The 19,973-nt window shown below is 39.2% G+C and overlaps 1 protein-coding gene across 2 annotated transcripts in view; it reads right to left on the bottom strand.

Annotated features, from left to right (window-relative positions):
* rab11fip4b (RAB11 family interacting protein 4 (class II) b) overlaps positions 1-12,988 on the bottom strand; it is a 63,260-nt gene extending 50,272 nt beyond the window's left edge. The window contains exons 1-3 of one of the 2 annotated variants that reach the window (XM_034082665.2): positions 12,800-12,988; positions 8,555-8,642; positions 6,381-6,460 (exon numbers count right to left, since the gene is read on the bottom strand). In XM_034082665.2, coding sequence (XP_033938556.1) covers positions 6,381-6,460; positions 8,555-8,642; positions 12,800-12,952 — 321 coding nt within the window. In that variant the 5' untranslated portion in view covers positions 12,953-12,988. Of the gene's footprint in view, positions 1-5,209; positions 5,292-6,380; positions 6,461-8,554; positions 8,643-12,799 lie in introns of those variants that run through there. The other variant, XM_034082691.2, reaches the window with a different exon arrangement.
* Positions 12,989-19,973: the final 6,985 nt, after the last annotated feature.

Genomic DNA, 19,973 nt, shown 5'->3' with positions numbered 1-19,973 from the left:
GTTTGTTTGTCGGTGACCAAATACTTATTTTACCGAGGAATTTACCAATTAATTAATTAAAAATCCTACAATGTGATTTCCTGGATTCTTTCCCCCCATTCTGTCTCTCATAGTTGAAGTGTACCTAGGATGAAAATGACAGGCCATATTTTTAAGTGGGAGAACTGGCACAATTGGTGGCTGACTAAATACTTTTTTGCCCCACTGTATATAGATAGAATAGGTGCATGGCGATTGCCTTCGAAGACAACACAGGCTGTAGCATTTTTTACATCTTGCACCCAAATCAGCGAGACATTATCTTTTGTCCGTGCCTTACAAAAGCCATATGTGAAAGTTATAAAATATATTCATGACTTTCTTAGGATATGGTAAAGGTTTGGTCAGGTTTATGTATGAAATATTGTTGGTTAAAGTAATGAAAAGATTGTCGTCACAAATAAAAGAAAACCAACTCTCACTGGACCAGGTTGTCAAACTCACGCATTTTCTAGGTCAAGCCTCCGGTGATGCACGGAAAGTTGTATACATAAGATTCACCTTTTAATGATACCATTTATTTAATTTTGTTTTAAATGTGGTATTTTTGCACATGCAAAGAGTATGATTAACAGTTTTAATAATACCATTTGTAGAATTTCATTCCAGTTGTGGCTGTATACTAGGTAGACCCTCCAGAAAAACGCGATTCTGCAATCGCAGAAATTACCGCATAATCAGCAAAATGGCGCATATTTTTAAAAAGCCGCATATTTATCAAAAGGCCGCATAATCCCCGCATTTTTCCACACAAAGTTGAAAAAAAAAAAGTGAACTCGTCTTGACGTGAAGTGATGATGCGCGACGTCATCAGCTCGCGCATCACAGAAGGTAAACAACACCGTAGAGTGAACGTGTGGAACTCACACGAGAGTTTCTCTTCACCAAGATGAAAACATCTAATCCATCTCATTTACCGACGAACATTTCTGCTAAAGACCGGGCAAAGCAGTACCCCGATGTCTGGGGGGAAACTATTCTGCACCCCGTGCAACTGTGTTGGAGCATAAGAGAACATCGACGGTGACGACCCACTTTGATTCATTCAAACATTCGAAAATGATTTCTGCTGCTGCGGACAAGAAAGCCAAACAACTCACGCTTGACACTCGTTAACTGTCAACGGGAGGGGGGAGCCTCGCTGCAGGGAAGCAGTGGACCTCTGTCGCCTGTCAGCGCAACTTACATGATGCAGTTCGAACACAGTTAAATAAATAAAGGGCGGTGCTGGCCATCAGCGAACCGAGCCTGGTCGTCTGACGGCCGGACGTGCTGTGATTCTCCAGAACACACAGTTGGCCAGTCCGCCCCTGTGTAGCATATTATTTTGATGACGGATGAGCAGATCGCCACTGGGCTTTCAACTAAAGACACAGCCACGCAACAACTGCGGCATGTACAGCTCCTTATGGGTAATGCAATATGTGAAGTGCGCTACACCCCTGGTCATTTCACCATGGAGGAAAGCAGTTAAAGTTGACTGGAGTTAAAGAGAGCTGGGCCTAGAAGTTATCCTTCTGCACTGCGTTGAGTGCATGGCTTCCTTCTGCAGGGGGAGACGCGCTCTGCCGGCGGTCTCGTTCAGGATCCGAAAATACACACTTATTCCTAGTGTGCCACTGGTTACGGCCCCGCGTGACAGGGGTTGCCGACCCCTGCTGTATACTAATGATAATAATAAATAATACACTTTATTTGTATAGCACCTTTCATGCACAAAGCAGCCCAAAGTGCTTTACAGAAAACATAACAATATTAAAATAAATACAGAACAAGATAAAACATCTACAGTGATCCTAATAAAATTCCCTTGAATTAATGCTGACAAGAAATTAAAATAGGTTAAAATTAAAAAATTAAAAAAATTAAATTAAAAATGTAAAATAAAATGATGAATGTAATATTCAACCTTCCACCTTCTTTTACCCTCCCTGTATCTCTCTGTCATTCACACACACGCACACCTATATACAAAACCTCATTCGAAGCTTAAAATGTGAGAAGTAACATCGGATAAAACCCCTTCAACCACCAATCATAACCTCCTTCTGAAGAGGTTGATACATGTGCTTCTACTCTTATCTGTAAGCTAGTGGCATGCCGTCTGTTTATTCCTCCAGAGTATGGCATTCAGACTCATGTTTTAATGATCGACCCACAACTTTTTCAATCTCAGCTAAAAACTCACCTCTTTGCACTGGCTTTCAATACTAGTTGAACATAACATTTTTACATTTGTATGTGTTTTTATATGTTTCTAGTTATTGTGCTTTTTATCATGCTTTTAATGATTGTTTTATTATTTTACTCGCATTGTGTTATTTTATATGTATTGCCTGTACAGCACTTTGGTCAACCGAGGTTGTTTCGAATGTGCTATATAAATAAATAAAGATTGAGATTTAGAAAATGAAACAAAAGAAAAAACTGAAAGAAATGTTCTGATACGGCATCAAATGATAGATAGATGTATACTTTATTAATCCCAAATTAGGAAATTCTTACTGACAGTGTATTAACATGTAAGTACTGATACAGCTGTTCAGTGTGGTTTTCATCATGCTGAAGATTAAATCAGCATGAACCGACATTGTGATATGAACCATGAGTAATTTGCGTCATTTCATTGCTTACTGCGAAGGACTATTATACTATGCAGTATGCATTAAGAATAAGACCAATACACCGCATTGATGTTGACCTTCGACAAACTTCCGCTAACTCAGAGTTACAGTGTAAAAGAGCCACAGACGGCCATCACACCGCTTTGAGGAAGGATAGCTGATAGCCATCATGAGGAAGTGTTCGTGTTGCTCACAGTCACTTAGGGAGGCTGCCTCTGCTTCAGTCTGCACTGCGGCTCGGCTGATTTTCCCATCATGCTCTTGCACAAACAATGGTAAACAGCAAACAGACTTTGAATTGTCTTTTGTTCTGCTTCCCCTTTTCATGGCTTTGTTTTTGTTTGTTCTCTGTTTCAACTTTGGCTGTTAATGCCCTCTCTCCTGTCTCAACTCTCCTCCCCCACCCGCCTCACTTTCCTCCCATCACAGTTCTTTAATCAGACCATGAAATGACTGCAGAGGCTGGCAGAGGCATCTCCTCTCCACTGATTACCTGCAGTGCTAAAGTGAAAGAAGCAAGTAGGAAGAGATGTACGAAGGGAAAGCAAGATGTAGACATAGGAAAAAAGAGGAAATTAGAGAAGTAAATTGGTGCAGCAAAGTCCTGGGAAGTGATGGATAATAAATAAAATGCGCCAAACAAGAGCATATTGAAGCAGAGGACGGGAGGTCAAACTATACCAGAGTATAAAACAAAAAGATGACAAATCATTTTTGTGCTTTTGTTTGACTTTCAAATTCCACTATTTTGCATCCGTCACACAAAAATTGTTTCGATGATAACATAAGGACGATGTGCGTTCACCAAGAGATGAAAGGGCACTAGCAGGAGAAGACGAAAACACACAGAGACAGAGCAGACATGAAGATTATAGGCAGATATCCTCTGACCAGATAGAAACCATTAGCAGGTTATTAACATCTCTCCACGTGACGACAAATAGTGTAAATTAATGATTCCTTTTCTGCAGCAGCTCGGCAGATCTGGGCCATTATACAGTTTTAACATATTTCCAGGATCAGTTCTATGAGGTTCCCTGCCGTTCTAATGACTACTCATTGCCTTTAGCTGGATGTTGGACTAACTAATGTACTTTGTTGTGCATTGAATAAAATAACACTCTTTCTTCTGCTATGCTTGTCTTTGTTGGGCTGGAGATGAACACACACACAATTTGTCTTTGCCAGAATATATGTCAGCACCTGCATTGGCCATGTAGTCTTTCCCCTGTGGTGTGTGTGAACCCAAGCAAGCTAATAAATCCTCTCCAACAACGGCTCTTGCAATAATGAGACACTTCTCACCTTTCCTCCCTCTCTTCTCTTGGTCCACACACACACACACACACACACACACACACACACACACACACACACACACACACACACACACACACACACACAACACACACACACCACACACACACACACACACACACACACACACACACACACACACACACACACACACACACACACACACACACACACACACACACACACACACACACACACACACACACACACACACACACACACACACACACACACACACACACACACACACACACACACACACACACACACACACACACACACACACACACACACACACACACACACACACACACACACACACACACACACACGAAAATCTTTTCCCACAACTGGACACCGCGGCGGGCCACTCAGATATCTGGGCCTCTATGGATCATAAATCTAAATCTAGCAATATATCTTCATCCAGCAGAGAAAGAGAGAGACGTCTTCTCTACAGAGGAAAAAGCTTTCAGTAGTCTGAAGAGATGTTAATATAGTGGTTGCTATCAGTGAGCAGGTTAAACAGCAGTTATTACTTTCACCTTATCTCTATCCCTCAGAAGAAGTTCCTTTCTAGAGGACAATGAGATCAACTCTGCACAGACCAAGAGGAAAAGAGGAAGTACCTGCAGATCACACTCAGTGGGAACCAACACTTCGACTGGCTCCAGGGTCTAAATGCAGAGGCGGTTCTCTCAACAGTGCAGAGCTCACTGAATTCAATATTCAATAAGAAACAAGGTATGAAGAGTAGGTTGTTTATGTAAAAGACGATATTTCAACAACAGAAAACGTTATGTACTCCCTGTAAACAACCACATATACTGCTCAACGCAATAGACGCCATGTTACAAAAGATCGATTATGTATACAGATGATCTAGTTGCTCTCAAATCAATATCTGTAAGCAGATTCTAACACCACTAAAACAAGGTCAGGTCTAGCTGAAGTGTGCTTCATGTAAAAAAAAAAACCTAATTATCTATTGCTAGCCTTTTGATAAGGTCTGATAAACAATATGTTCATGTGCTTAATTGTAATCACAAGCAACAGCATCATCTCCATCTTAATGCTAATCTGTATTTACCATCCTTCTCTCCAAGTTAGACATTATAAAATACCATCACTTATCTCCAGTGTATTCCTTCAGTGCAAAATGGTCTTGCTTGCCAGTCACTGCTAAGACATTTCCAATAGACATCTTAACCCTAAGGTGCAACACGTACCTTTCACTGTATGCAGAAAAGTAATCTTGATCAAAAGCGTGGGACCTCTTCCTGGAATATAAAATGATTCGACTGCTTCCAGATAATCTTTTATAGGGTTTCAAAGGGAAGTGTGCAAATGAGACAGCATTTTCAGAAAAGAGAAGTGCTTTGTATTGCCCGTCAAAGAGTAGGTAGCAGCCGTATTGCATTTCACCCTCTGTGAATATTTGAAGAGCACTTCTCCATGGTATAATGAAATGTTACACTGTAAGAGGGTAAAGACTCTTCTTTAAACCAGTGATGTCAAGTTAAAAGATAAACAATCTAATGCTAGAATATAAAGGCTAATTGTTGCAAAGAATACTGAAACAGTTATTTCTCAACTAAGAAGTAGAGCAGACGTTTATTTGACTTTGTGACTTGCGAAGTACCCATGTTCTCATTGCTTGAGGGAGTTGAATTGTACAATATCATATTTCCCAAGATAGAACTCCAGGAATGTATGAAATATGTGTCACGTTTTACACCTAGGGATCTAGTTAGACTCTGTTGTATTACACAATTATCTCAGCATACAAGGATGTCAGTTGGTGTCAAACTAAGTGCATGTAATACTCTGAGGTAGTACAACCAAATTACTACATCTGTCAAAATGTCCCATCTGAATAACCTGAAAGCTTAATCGCTAAATGTATTTCATTCAAGTCAAATTTTCCCATTAGACAATATACCTTTATGTTGAACTATTTTATAATTTAACAAGATGTCCTTAAAGCCGGAATAGTACAAATTGGAGAACAAATCCAAAAGTGTGTAGTAATGTACCAAGCTTATAATCATGTGTGTACCGTTAACATACAAGAAAGCTAGTGTGCAAGATATCCAGTCGAACACTGCCACCCAGTGGACAGAATAGTGAAGTACAAGCTGCACTCATTCAGAATACAGTGCAGCAAGATCTATCAATTGGAGGGTAGGTGGTTTGACCCCCATTTCCTGCAGCCAACATGTCAATGTGTCCGTTGCTCCTGTAGGGATGTCTACTGTATTGAAGTGTATGTAAGTTGCTTTGGATGAAAGCGTCAGTTACATGTCATGTTAGGTAAAAAGACAGACAGTCTTTGTGGGTAATTTCACACTTCAGAGGATACATGCAAACACACCCACACAGAAGCACTTTCAAACTTACCCAATAGCAACTCTTAGCTGTCTCATACGGTCCTGTGATGAACCGTGCTCTACTTTTCTTTTTAAGGAGCCCAACATAGCCTGCAAAGAAAATAAAGCATGCATGAATCATCTCAGTCGGTTTGAGATTCTGCACTGAAATCATTTCCTGTCCAAGCTGCTCGGAGCATGCTTCTAAATACACAATGTATTCATATATATTATTCACACATATTGTTCAGACAAACACCTGCATGTGTTGTGTTTGAGTTGGCCCCAATGCACTGGCATGTCTTTGTAGCGTTACGTGACTTAATATTCTATGTTTCCGTGTTATTCACCTTGAAATCCATCACTTTTGTGGAAACTGTCACATTGGTTTGATTTTCAACATAAAATTCTTCTGCACACAGACTCCTGTGTGGTTTAGAGAAATAGCTTCTCTGATGCCAAAGGTCAATATCAGGACAGAAACACTCACACTTCCCGTGTTAAAACACGTGTTCCCGTGTTAAAACACGTGTTAAACTCTCTTGTACGAGAGAGTGGTGGTTTAATTTAAAAACCAGATCTATTATTTATGAACACTTATCCAGTGAGAGAAACATGAAAACAGGTGAAGTGGCACCAAGGGGAGGGTTAACAGAGTTGGTATGAGGTAGAAAATGCAATACTTTATCCGGCAAAAGGCACAATAAACCGATTGAAATTGGCAAGAACTAACATTTGCCGTGTGATTTTGCAGAGGGAACAGGAGAACACAACATTGGCCTTTTCATCACTGTTAGAACAAGTTGTTTATTTACACACCCAGCAGTTAATGAGCTACATTATGAGTGTTTTGTTGGGTTCACATATCAACAGTCTTCTCTAGAATCGGTGACTACACCTTTAAATGTAATGACTGATTTGAAATGCCATTTTCTTAATGTCTTTCATTTTTGTAAAGCACTTTGAATTGCCTTGTGTTGAAAAGTGCTATATAAATAAACTTGTCTTGCCTTTAAATGAGTATAATATTCCAGGTCAAAACAACACAGCTCAACAATGCACAACTGGAAAGCGTTTGTTCCTCTCTAGCTCAGTGGCAGTAACGCGTCTCGGCCCCTTCCTGTGCCGGGTTGGCCCGGGTCCACGGTCAGCTGACCTGGTTTCACACAGACTCTCAGTCCGAATACAAAGAACTAATGACGGTTACAGGAAATAGGATGAGTTGGCAAACTTGCTTCTTTATCCAATAAAAGGCCGTTACTGGAGATATTTACAAACGAATAATTCAACTTGAAAAACCAATACAAGAATAAATGATACATTTATATTTACATTTAAATAAATAATATCAAAATAATAAATACAAATAAACAATATCAACAAATATTTTGGAGCGCATCTTCCACAAGCTACTAAACATATATAAATATGATAAATACAAATAAATGAGATCAAATATGTTGCAGTGCACCGTCACAACCTAGCAAAGCTAAATAATCGTTTTTTCCGATTATGTTGTTTTCGTAATTGTGGCAGGCCAAAATCGTAATTGCGATTCAAATAGGATGAATTGCACAGCCCTAGTATGCAGCACTCATTGGACTCTAAGCTACCAGCTTGATTTATTGCTGAAGAAAGTAACCTAGAGTTTTTTAACAGTTGTTATAAAATATATAAAAAAAACAGTGAAATATTGATTTCATCAGTCAGTATGCTCCAGGGCAGTTACGCCATGTTATGGTAACGGTTTATCACATTTACAAAAGAAAAGTAACAACACTTTCTGATAGGGCTGTGGAATTTATAGACACTTAATCGAAATTGCAATATTGGCTATTCAATCTTAGAATCGCATGAAGTACAATGTTTGTAAAAAAGTTACGATTTTGGTGACGCACAAAAGTCCCTGACCTTTAAATCGTCATTTTACAGATTTAAAACAAAAATCTTTAGGTACAGAATTTAGATCCTCGTAGAAATCTCTACTGACTATTTTGAATACCTAAAGCACAGTTTGATTAATTATTGTAGGACTTTGCATCATAGAAATAGATATGTAGCCGATGCTAAATGATTTTCAAAGCTAGTGTAGAAGGGAGCAGAACACTGAGTTACAGAGTGTCAGGGTGTTCTGTAAAGCAACACAAGTGCAACCTATCAGTTCTCCCTCATACAAAGTGTATTCCCTCGGGAGCTTTTTCTAACCTTTCATGGAAAGGACACCACGGCAGAAGCCCTTGAAGTTGATCCTCCCATGGGAGTCGGGGTCCAGACATTTGGCCAAGTTTTTCACCTTTGGAGGGACAGAGACAACATTAGAGCTATCAGAGCACAGGAGACACATTTCTGTTCACACACAGTAAACATATTAAAAAAAGGTACACATTTGCTTTTGTGCTACGTCAAATCAATATGTGGGCTGTGAAAAAAAAAACGGTACTGAAACTAATCGTATTGTGTCAAGGTTATTAAAAAGTATGATCTCAACTCCTACTAATATTACATTGCATTACATGTCACTTGTTAGACGCTTTTATCCAAAGCGACTTACATACTCAATACACTCATCAACCACATAAACAGGAATTTGCTTGTGTGCGTCTGTGTGAGTGTGTATTTGTGAGTCTGTGCAGCCCACTTCCTGATTTGTGAGATAGACAGGGGGCTGATAAGTACACACCACTTATTAGTACATGAATCATCCTTCCTCCCAGCATTGCACTAAGGCTCTCAACAGAGATGAACAGCGCTGCCTTATTATCATATTAAGTCTATCCTTTGAAGCCATCAAATGATCTCATGCTGCCTGTACAGTACCAATCCTCTCAAAATCATCTTTGTAGAACCAACAATAAATGAATAAATAAGAGTTTACTGCCTTATCATTTCAAAACAAACTACAACTAAATGTAACAGCCATAGTCCCAGCAATGTGCATTGTTTATTTCACGACACAATATGTGCGTTTGTTTTGCCAAACTAAATGTTTTAAAAGTAGTCATCACTTTTATTGATGATCTTGACACTTCGATTAGATTAGTTAAGTTTGTTAACAGCAGAGGTGACATGTTGGGCCTCATGGGTCAACCCTTATCCATACACTTTAATATGTTCAAAGTTAAAGTGGAGCTTTGTCCGAATGTGATGACTGCACCTCTGCTACACGGTTAACTTGTGTGTCACTAACCCTCGTGCACATGCTTTAGTGTTCCATAGTTAACCATACATCCTACTCATAATTGATTTAGTATTGGCAGTTCATTTTAGTTTTCATTTCAAGAGCACACATTTAGCTGACTTTTCTACAGAGATGTATGTCTTTAGATTAGTTACCTTAAGTCATTCTAACATTGTTTCCTTTAGTGCTGTTACTTGTTGCTGCTGCTGGAGGGACCTCTTGGAGGCTGTAACAAAAGATGCTGCACCTGAAGCAGAAAGCTTAACTACAGGAAGTGGCAAAGTGGAATGTACCAAGTGTCGGTGACATCATGGGGGGCATTATTGATTTTTTTAAACCAACCTGTTACTCCTCATGCAAGTCAGTTTGGTCACACAAATAATTATGACACTACATGAAATTGCAAGATTAACCGAAGGTCATTGAAAATATTTGTCTGGGAACAACGCAAATATACAATCATTTACATTATCATTTGGCCAGTAGCTGTATACTTTATATAGACCAATAGAAGAAAAAAAGACTTGCTGAAAAAGCAGCAGATGGATGAAACAAAATCCATAATATGTAAATAAATGTTCATCTGAACCGGGTCAAAGGCATTGGGATGGATAACTAAAGCAATCCAACACCCCTCATGTGCAATATCACACATCTATATTAGAAACATTGGTCAAAGCATGGCCAAATACATGATCCCCCCACACCTCCTTCACTGCAGAGCGCTGCTTCCCCTCAGCGCTCTGCACCACGGCTCAATAATGCATTATTCTCTTTGCAAGCTGCCCACAGACACTTTACATTTAACAGCACTAATTTTAGCAAAGGTTGGTCACTGAGACGGAAACTGCTACAACGTTTCTCAGGGTTCAAAACACAAACTAAGGTTGGATTAGGTCATGCCTAAACTTTGAGAGGTAGAGACAACAGTCGTCATAAGAGAATTGTGTGAAACTACACATCGAAAAATGTGTCTCATAAATCCACATTTTGTATTTATTAAAAGGTTTACATTTATTCAGCTCATCTCACACCCTCAAAACCATTGCCTGGCAACTGGGTAACAGTGCAGCTGACAAGCTATTTGTGGTGTTCAAAACTGTAACTTGCATTAAATTAATATCTCTAGCTTGTAAAAAAAAGTATAGCTTTTTAAACTGGAGTTCACAGGAGGATGTATATCAATCTTAATGTTGGATGTGTGTACCTATAATGGTGTCTTACTTGTCTTCAGTTGTTAAGGACAAAGTGAAGGTGAGAGAAAAGAGGGCAGAGGAGGAAACTGTCGCCGTGCACGTTTGCATGTGACTGCACGACTGGGAGAGCCACCTACTGTGGGATTTGCTGATATAGGACAATGACATGAGAGAGCAACACATGCAGGAGGCTGCTTTACTGTATGCCTCCGATGAAGAATTACAAACCCAACCGAGCAAGAGAAAAGAAATTAAATAAATGTCTCGTGCAAAAATGAAAAAGGTTTTTCAGCGTCTCAAATCAGAATATTTCCTTCTTTTCTCTGCTTAGTATCATATTAAACTGGATATCTTTAGGAATGATAGAACGAGACATTTTGAAGACCCAAAGATGAATCAATTAATCTAGAAAATTGGTAGATTATGAATGAAAAATGTAAGTAATCAATAGCTGCAGTCCAATACAATCCTAACATAATTGTAGAACATATAGTGTGTTGATGTATGTAGTCTATTCTGTACTCTACTGACTTGTAGGTCCTTGAGTTTATAAATTGCGTTGACTTCATGTTGCGAACTCATTTCCCAGATGAAAGTGTCTCCAGGGAGCCAATCAGTGGCTCCACAGTGTTCCTGCTGATGAGCACAACACTGGGGAGCCAATCAAACACTGTTCTATTACCCTGCCATGCACTGAGACACAAGGGGATGTCCACTGTGACACACGCACTGAGGAATAACATCTCAAATATTACCAATAATAACCCTGCTGCATCACAAGATAAGGGAAAGAAGATTACACAGTGTTCTCCTATTTGTTATAGACACGTCTCTCATAATGAACTAACCCTCAAAAAGAATATTTAATCAGATGAGACAGTGCTGTGCATTAAAAAAACATAGATTACTCAATGGTAACGGATACACACTGTTGTTTTTGTTTTCTAATCTTTACAATGACTCAGTTACAAGTATTATCAGGAACAGACGGACACATTGCTGAGGTCATTTATCGGGAATATGATATAGCAACTTGCTCTCAGAAACGAAAATTCTCAGCAGTGGTTACTGAGAAAGAGTTCTTCTCTTTTTCAGGAACTGTTGTCCTGGTCATTCTCTATAAAATACTTGAAAGAGGCAATATTGAGGTGGCAAATAAATATATATTTTTTCAAAACCATAGATTTTGTTCCGCTGTCTCAGCACATATTGTGTGAGAGTCATGGTACATTAGCCATGAACAGTCTAGGTTTAAGCACATTGTTGGGGAAATATTCCTACATAGCTTGACTGGTACTGGAGTTGGTATGTTGAAGTATAAAACATTTGATTGTGATATCAGCAAATAGCTTTTTGGTTTTATTTTACACAAAATACAAACCACTAGTATCAATATGGATCCCCTAAATATCGGTTTTAAATAATTATTTAACCAAGCAGGATATTACACAGTTAAAGTAAACTAGTTGAATCGAGTTTAGTCTTATTCGATTATTTACATCACTTCAGATATAATGTCTCTAATGTTCTGCACTTGCCATTTAAATGAGTTAAACAAATACTAAAAGTGAATAGCATTTTTCGGTCTGGCAGTAGGCCCAGTAAACATTCTAACTTTCCTGCTTCAGTAAAACTTTACAACGATCTTATTATTCCACACACAACTCTCAGTTAAAGGAGATTTAAATGCGTCATACTGTTTTACTGGACTATCATACTTTCCCCCACTGTTTCTACCGCATTGCAAGTAACAAAAACATGTTTCCAACCTGGAAATCTGTAATGAGGAAACTTCTCTGCATTAGTGTGTACCCTGCAGGTGAAGCAAGGCTCTTCCCAATTAGCTTCTCATGTGTCAAAAACTCCATGTTTGCTTCTTCATCACATAGCGATGAAGTGATATATTTTTAGGAGGAAAGATACAGCATAACACGTTCCAGAAAATAATGAGGGCGTGTGGAAAATGCTAGCATTACTCGGTTGCCTAAAGCACTGTATGCTTCTAATGGCACAGTGTAGCCTATAGGAAAAAAAGACGAAGCAAAAATAACAATTACTGAGGGTCCACGTGCTCACCTGTTCTGCTTGTCCAAACTGGGAACCAAGCTGCACAAAGTGTTCAGGGAGGATAAACCCGTCTGAGTCCTCGTCACAAACGTCGAACACCTCTTTGAGTTTCCTCACAAATGTCAGCAAACTCTCCGACTGAGGAATTATGTCTTCTCCCATTTCTTTGGTGCTTTTTTAATCTTCTTTTCGGGTGTTTTAACCCAACACAAAAACACCATGTTGTTAGGAAACTAGCAGGTCTTCTGTGCGCGTGACACAAAGTTATTGGATGCTGCTGCTGCGCGCGGGAGGAGTAGTGATGCTGATAGACACAAGTCCCAAACCGGAAGCATACAATAGCAGGGTAGGATAGGATAGAATAGTGTTTCACATAACAATACAAGTACATAAATCCCTATCAATGCATGTATCACATTTAGTGGGATGCAGCCAATAGTTGTAAATCCATGTATTGTAAAACCACAAGTTTCAACCTCAAAATGGCACCATTGAAAAAGCCAGTCTCAATATATTACAATTTTAACACATTATCAGAGACAACATCCACATCCCTGATGGAAAGTGAACGAATAAGTTAGTGGGAAGAAACAGCTTCTGAATCACATTCAAGGAGCAGATGTACAATCACTGATTCATGAGGAGATGCTGTGCTACTGTCTGGGGAGAAAAAACCATTGTCCTGCATAGTAGGAATATTGATGCTGAAATATAACACACCCAAAAAGGAGGGTGGTATTTTCAGTGTTGAAGCTGAATACTGTCTCCTGTCTAGCTCCGTATTAGCTTTCATGAGTAAAAAAAAAGAATTCCAGTTAAAATGGGGAATTTTGTTTAAAGACAATTCTCAACAATTCAGTAATGAAAACCTTACTCATCTACTTCCTCAAAAAAAGAACACTTGTAGCCAAAACAAATGTTCAGTAATTCACATGGATCCTATCTAATGTGATTTAAATCTTGACCCTAATGTTTGTCCCCTATTATCTTTAGATGAATTAGATTTATAATGATAATTGTCCTTTATGTTTGAGTTTCAATCCCTCTCTCACACAAACAAATCTACTTCTGCTTTCTCACAGATTCCAATTTGCAGTTGTTGATACAGTTTATAAACAACATGTTCCATCTATCAGTGACCTAATTCTTGTTCCCTATTATCCAGTTTCTCTTTTCTTCTATCATCTGGAGATGTGGCTGCTTAAAATATTTCCCACACTTTTAAGTGTGTTCCTTTTTGCACAACAGAAAACAAGCTTTTGTGTTGACTCTAATAAACTTGTTTTCAGGTCACTTAACAAGGCCTGAAAACAAAAGGCCAGTCTATAAACGCCTTCATTAAGGGATGTGGATTAGTTGAGTTATACGTTGTATTACAACCCAGTCTCACGGCATTTCGTGTTCACCAACACGATTTTTAATCTATTGATTCGTGTTCACTACTCACGAGAGTAGCCGATCGCAGCCGGGGGAGGTGTCAAAAAGCTCGTCTTAAGTCGGACAGCTCGGACTGGGAGTCGGCTTGACTGCGTTGGCGTTTTTCGTTGTAGATGAAGTGGATGCAATAGAAATCCCACATGTATTGTATGGAGAATGTAATTTGATTTAATCTTGCCATTTTAAATGATGTATTCAATAAATAAGGTTAAACCAAATCATTACATTACAATAGATTTTATTTTAATGATTTGGTTTAACTTAAAGAGAAACTTTATTGTTATTGCACATATTACAGGTACTGAGACAACGAAATGCAGTTTAGCTTCTAACCAGGTTCAACAAGCAGTGAAGTGGAAAGTAATGTACACAATCTACAGAATAACATATAGAATGAATTGAATGATGAATAAACAGTGGGGTATGAATACACTAGATATCAGCCTGTGAGCAGTATGAACAGTGTGTATGAATATGCTAAGATATATAAAGTATGAAAACGGTAAGCAGTATAGTATAAAATATATCATCATTTCATGATGATTGTCACTACCCGATCCGTCCCCCTGCCCGATCGGTACTGCGCATGTGCGAGATGGTCCGCCATATTGGACAACTCCGGACGGCAACACAAGATGGACACTTGACACAGTGTCTTTTAGCAAAGCTCAAAAAGAAAACTCGAGAAAGATGAGTTATTGTTATTACAACGTGACTTAATTCACTATTATTTAACAACTCTTTTTATTGGGTTCTTTTATTTGGGGTTAAGTACATTGTCAGAATAAGTGAGAAATGGATTTAACTTCTGTTAGACAGCTATCATACTGAATACATATTTACTGTGAATGTATGCAAAAATGTATGGCATATGGCTGTCTAACAGAAGTTAAATTCATTTCTCACTTATTCTGACAATGTACTTAACCCTAAATAAAAGAACCCCGTAAAAAGAGTTGTTAAATAATAGTGAAGTCACGTTGTAATAACAATAACTCACCTCTCTCGGTTTTTCTTTTTGAGCTTTGCTAAAAGCCACTGTGTCAAGTGTCCATCTTGGGTTGCCGTCCGGACTTCCGGACCATCTCGCACATGCGCAGTACCGATCGGGCAGGGGGACGGATCGGGTAGTGACAATGATAAACATTGTGGAACAATGATGAAAAATGGGAATGGATGTGGCGACGTAAAACTGACACAAAACAACAACAAACTTTTGCCAGCCAATTGGAGAGTTTCATCAGCAGCACGTGGTAAAAACCACCAATGAGCGCTCAGCTCGAGATACCAGCGAGCCGTTTCCCATCAAGCATTTCGCTTCCGCAGCTCGTGGAGAGCAACTAGGCTTGTTTGAGACAAGCAAGACCTGCGCAGACCTGCGCAGTTGCGATCAACGTCTTGCTCGTGCGTTGCATGATGGTTAGTCATTTTGTCCGACTTGCTCTGGAGGCTCGCCCACATGAGACTTTGAAATCTCGCGGGACAAAGACGCCCGCAGCCTTGAGAGCGAGGCGAGGCGAGTTGGCGCACTTGCTCTCCACGAGCTGCGGAAGCGAAATGCTTGATGGGAAACGGCTCGCTGGTATCTCAAGCAAAGCGCTTATTGGTGGTTTTTACCACGTGCTGCTGATGAAACTCTCCAATTGGCTGGCAAAAGTGTGTTGTTGTTTTGTGTCAGTTTTACGTCGCCACATCCATTCCCATTTTTCATCATTGTTCCACAATGTTTATCATCATGAAATTAATATCTATATATTTTATACTATACTGCTTACCGTTTTCATACTTTATATATCTTAGCATATTCATACACACTGTTCATACTGCTCACAGGCTGATATCTAGTGTATTCATACCCCTCACTGTTTATTCATCATTCAATTCATTCTATATTTTATTCTGTAGATTGTGTACATTACTTTTCACTTTACTGCTTGTTGCACCTGGTTAGAAGCTAAACTGCATTTCGTTGTCTCAGTACCTGTAATCTGTGCAATAACAATAAAGTTGAATCTAATCTTGAGCAGGAACAAATGTATTTACTTAGTACATATCTGACATTAACGATTAAACACATGTGTGCATTCTTTATAAATGCAAACCGAGTCAAGCCGACTCCGGAGGTGGCGGTATGCACCTTAAAGTTGTTTGCAATCCGCCAAAAAACCGAGAGAAGAAGAAGCAGAATGCGAAGAAGAAGATGAAGAAGAAGAAGCCGACTCGGAGCTGTCCGACTTCAGGCGAGCTTTTTGACACCTCCCCCGGCTGCGATCGGCTACTCTCGTCTACTTTCGAGGCGAGCCGCAATGTGTCTCAAACAAGCCTAATGCTGCCCCACAATGCCTTGCAGCCGCAGCATTTGCCGTCACTCAACAGTCGGCCGTTCACGGAAACAACCGATTATGACCAAGGCTGCAGTCGGATAGTTTAAAAATCAGCTCCTAAGTTCTAACCCTATCGTCTATTCCTTGACCTCTGAGTGAAACGTCACGGGGTTAAGGGATAGTGGATAGGAGAATTCAAAAGGACTTAGGAGAAGAGACTGCGGTACTTTAGAGAATCCGAATGCACTTTCACTATCCGACGTGTTTATGATGCGCCAGCGGACGTCCTGAATGTGCTTTCTATACAGCGGACTACAACATGGATGTTCAATAAGAACGAGGGACTACTGTGAACTCATCTAGAGACTCTGCACCGTGCTCTGATGCTGCTGCTTTGCTTTATGAACGTGGACAACAGAGAAACATATTCTTCATGACCAAAGTTGGAATTGAAATAAAAAAGGAAAGTGAAACTTATGCTCGTCACCCTCTCCCTCCGGTCCACATTAATACAAATGATCCCAATACGTATGATTGTATGAACTAAAGATCTTAAAATCAATACAGATGTATTTATTATAAACGTTAGTCCTTAACATCCATCACTGTGTATATCACCATTCAAACATCTTTTAAAAGTTGAACAAACCCCACACAGCTCAGTAAAGACTGAAATGTTGACTTTATTTGATCATTTCAGTGAAAACTAACGTTCATATTTCTCTCTTTATTATAATACTGATGAACGTTCAAAACAAAGCACTTTGTAACTTACCACCTATGTTTTAAAAAGCTTAATAAGCACCGTAACTTTCATGATATCATTTCTCCGTCATAATCGGTTGTTTCCGTGAACGGCCGACTGTTGAGTGACGGCAAATGCTGCGGCTGCAAGGCATTGTGGGGCAGAATTTTCTCCTCTCCTGTCGGTTAGGGAGGTCCAGTGGTTCCTAAGCTAAAGGAGGTTATAAAGGAAGTTTGAAACCTCCTTTCCTATCATTCTCATCATTCTAGAGAATTCGAACGGCACTTATCATGGCTGCCACTGAGGGACTTCCGGGTCATTTCACTCCTTTAGGAAGGTTCCTAAGCTAAATGGACTATTCGACTTCAGCCCGAGAAATTATATCATGAAAGTTACGGTGCTTATTAAGCATTTTAAAACATAGGTGGTAAGTTGCCAAAGTGCTTTGTTTTGAACGTTCATCAGTATTATAATCAAAAAGAGAAATATGAACGTTAGTTTTTACTGAAATTATCAAATAAAGTCAACATTTCACTGAGCTGTGTGGGGTTTGTTCAACTTTTAAAAGATGTTTGAATGGTGATATACACAGTGATAGATGTTAAGGACTAACGTTTATAATAAATACATCTGTATTGATTTTAAGATCTTTAGTTCATACAATCATACGTATTGAGATCATTTGTATTAATGTGGACCGGAGGGAGAGGGTGATGAGCATAAGTTTCACTTTCCTTTTTTATTTCAATTCCAACTTTGGTCATGAAGAATATCTTTCTCTGTTGTCCACGTTCATAAAGCAAAGCAGCAGCATCAGAGCACGGTGCAGAGTCTCTCGATGAGTCCGTCGTTCTTATTAAACATCCATGTTGTAGTCCGCTGTATAGAAAACTGTGGTTTCCATAGTTTCCCCACAGCAGCAGACGCACACAATGACGTCCGCTGGCGCATCATAAACACGTCGGATAGTGAAAGTGCATTCGGATTCTCTAAAGTACCGCAGTCTCTTCTCCTAAGTCCTTTTGAATTCTCCTATTCACTATCCCTTAACCCCGTGACGTTTCACTCAGAGGTCAAGGAATAGACGATAGGGTTAGAATTTAGGAGCTGATTTTTAAACTATCCGACTGCAGCCCAAGTCGGACAAAATGACTAACCACCATGCAACGCACTAGCAAGACGTTGATCGCAACTGCGCAGGTCTTGCTTGTCTCTGTGGCTGCAGTCGGATAGTTTAAAAATCAGCTCCTAAGTTCTAACTAAGTTCTAACTAAGTTCTAACTAAGTCTAACTAAGTTCTAAGTCCTAAGTAACTCAAATAAATGCAGTGGAGTAAAAATACCAGGTTAACCTCTGAATTGTAGTGGAGTAGAATTACAAAGTAGCAATGAGCTGTCATGTGGGTATATATTAATGCTATATATTAATGCTGCGCATTATGGACACAAGCGATTTTCACCCATTTATTAATTATATGTTTTACATTTGATAACACCAATGTGTTTAATACTGGCAACTTCTAATTGTGGGAAAAACGAAAACGTTCAGTAGAGACGTCCCATAGAACATTTTGCGAAACACAATAGCCAGCATGTGTAGTTCTGGGGGGGTGTTCGATTCCAGTTTTGGATAGACTGGCGTGGTTTCGTTCCATTTCACACAGCTGTTTGACGCTCTGCGTAACCTTACGGGGACTGTAGTCCTAAACGATAGCTGGGGATTATGGGTAGTGTACTAGTGTAGTGTCTTCGGCCATCCTAAACTCAGAAATGTTGACAATCGCAATGATGCTCGAAATGTCCCTTATAGGCCTACGCCTGTTTCCGGTTATTTTTATTTGAAATTCAGTTCCTGACGGACACCAAAAAAGCCAGAGATTATGGAATTAAACCAATAAATAAAAGCAAGGATAATTGTGTGTTATTGGTGAGTAAATAACAGTGTGTTATTTTGAAAAGAATAACAAATTAGAAGGAAAAAATATTTAAAAATACAGATTTCAGTATCCTGAGGCTCTGAGCCCCATTTATTTTCCTCACAGACGGCAACAAAAGTCCGAAATTATACGATTTAAAATAAAAGCAATAATTGTGGCTTGATATTGAGTAAGAACATGTTTTTATGAACCACACAGCTTCCGGTCTTCCACGACCCGACCGGAGAAAAAGACGTGCTGCAGGCACGAAACACATTACCAGTAGAAATACATTGCTTTTAAAATCGTCCTGTGCAACACGAAAAAAAGGGGCAAATCGTGTTGGTGAACACGAATCAATAGATTAAAAATCGTGTTGGTGAACACGAAATGCCGTGAGATTGGGTTGTGTATTAATAATGAGAATTTGTTAACTAACTACTAATTTTGTCAAACAAATTTAGTGTTGTTAAAAGTACAATATTTACTTAATCGTAGGAGTAGAAGTATAACAAAACAAACTTAAGTATGGTACTTAAAATTGTACTTCAGTGCTAGGGGAAAAGTACTTAGTTACATACAATAGACTATTCTGCACTGTTTCTATTATATTCTGTTTCTATTATATTCTATTTTGTGTTATACTTGTACTATTTTAAATGTTTTATTGTGTTGCGCTGTTGGAGGAGACCTAAGATTGTAATTGTCATAACTACACTGTAGCTATGCACACATGACAATAAAAGCCTTGACACCTTGAAA

Source organism: Pseudochaenichthys georgianus, chromosome 1, assembly GCF_902827115.2.
Source record: "Pseudochaenichthys georgianus chromosome 1, fPseGeo1.2, whole genome shotgun sequence".
In the NCBI taxonomy this organism is placed as follows: Eukaryota; Metazoa; Chordata; class Actinopteri; order Perciformes; family Channichthyidae; genus Pseudochaenichthys; species Pseudochaenichthys georgianus.
The sequence above is the reverse complement of the archived record's forward strand: the minus strand, read 5'-3'. Positions and strand labels throughout refer to the sequence as shown.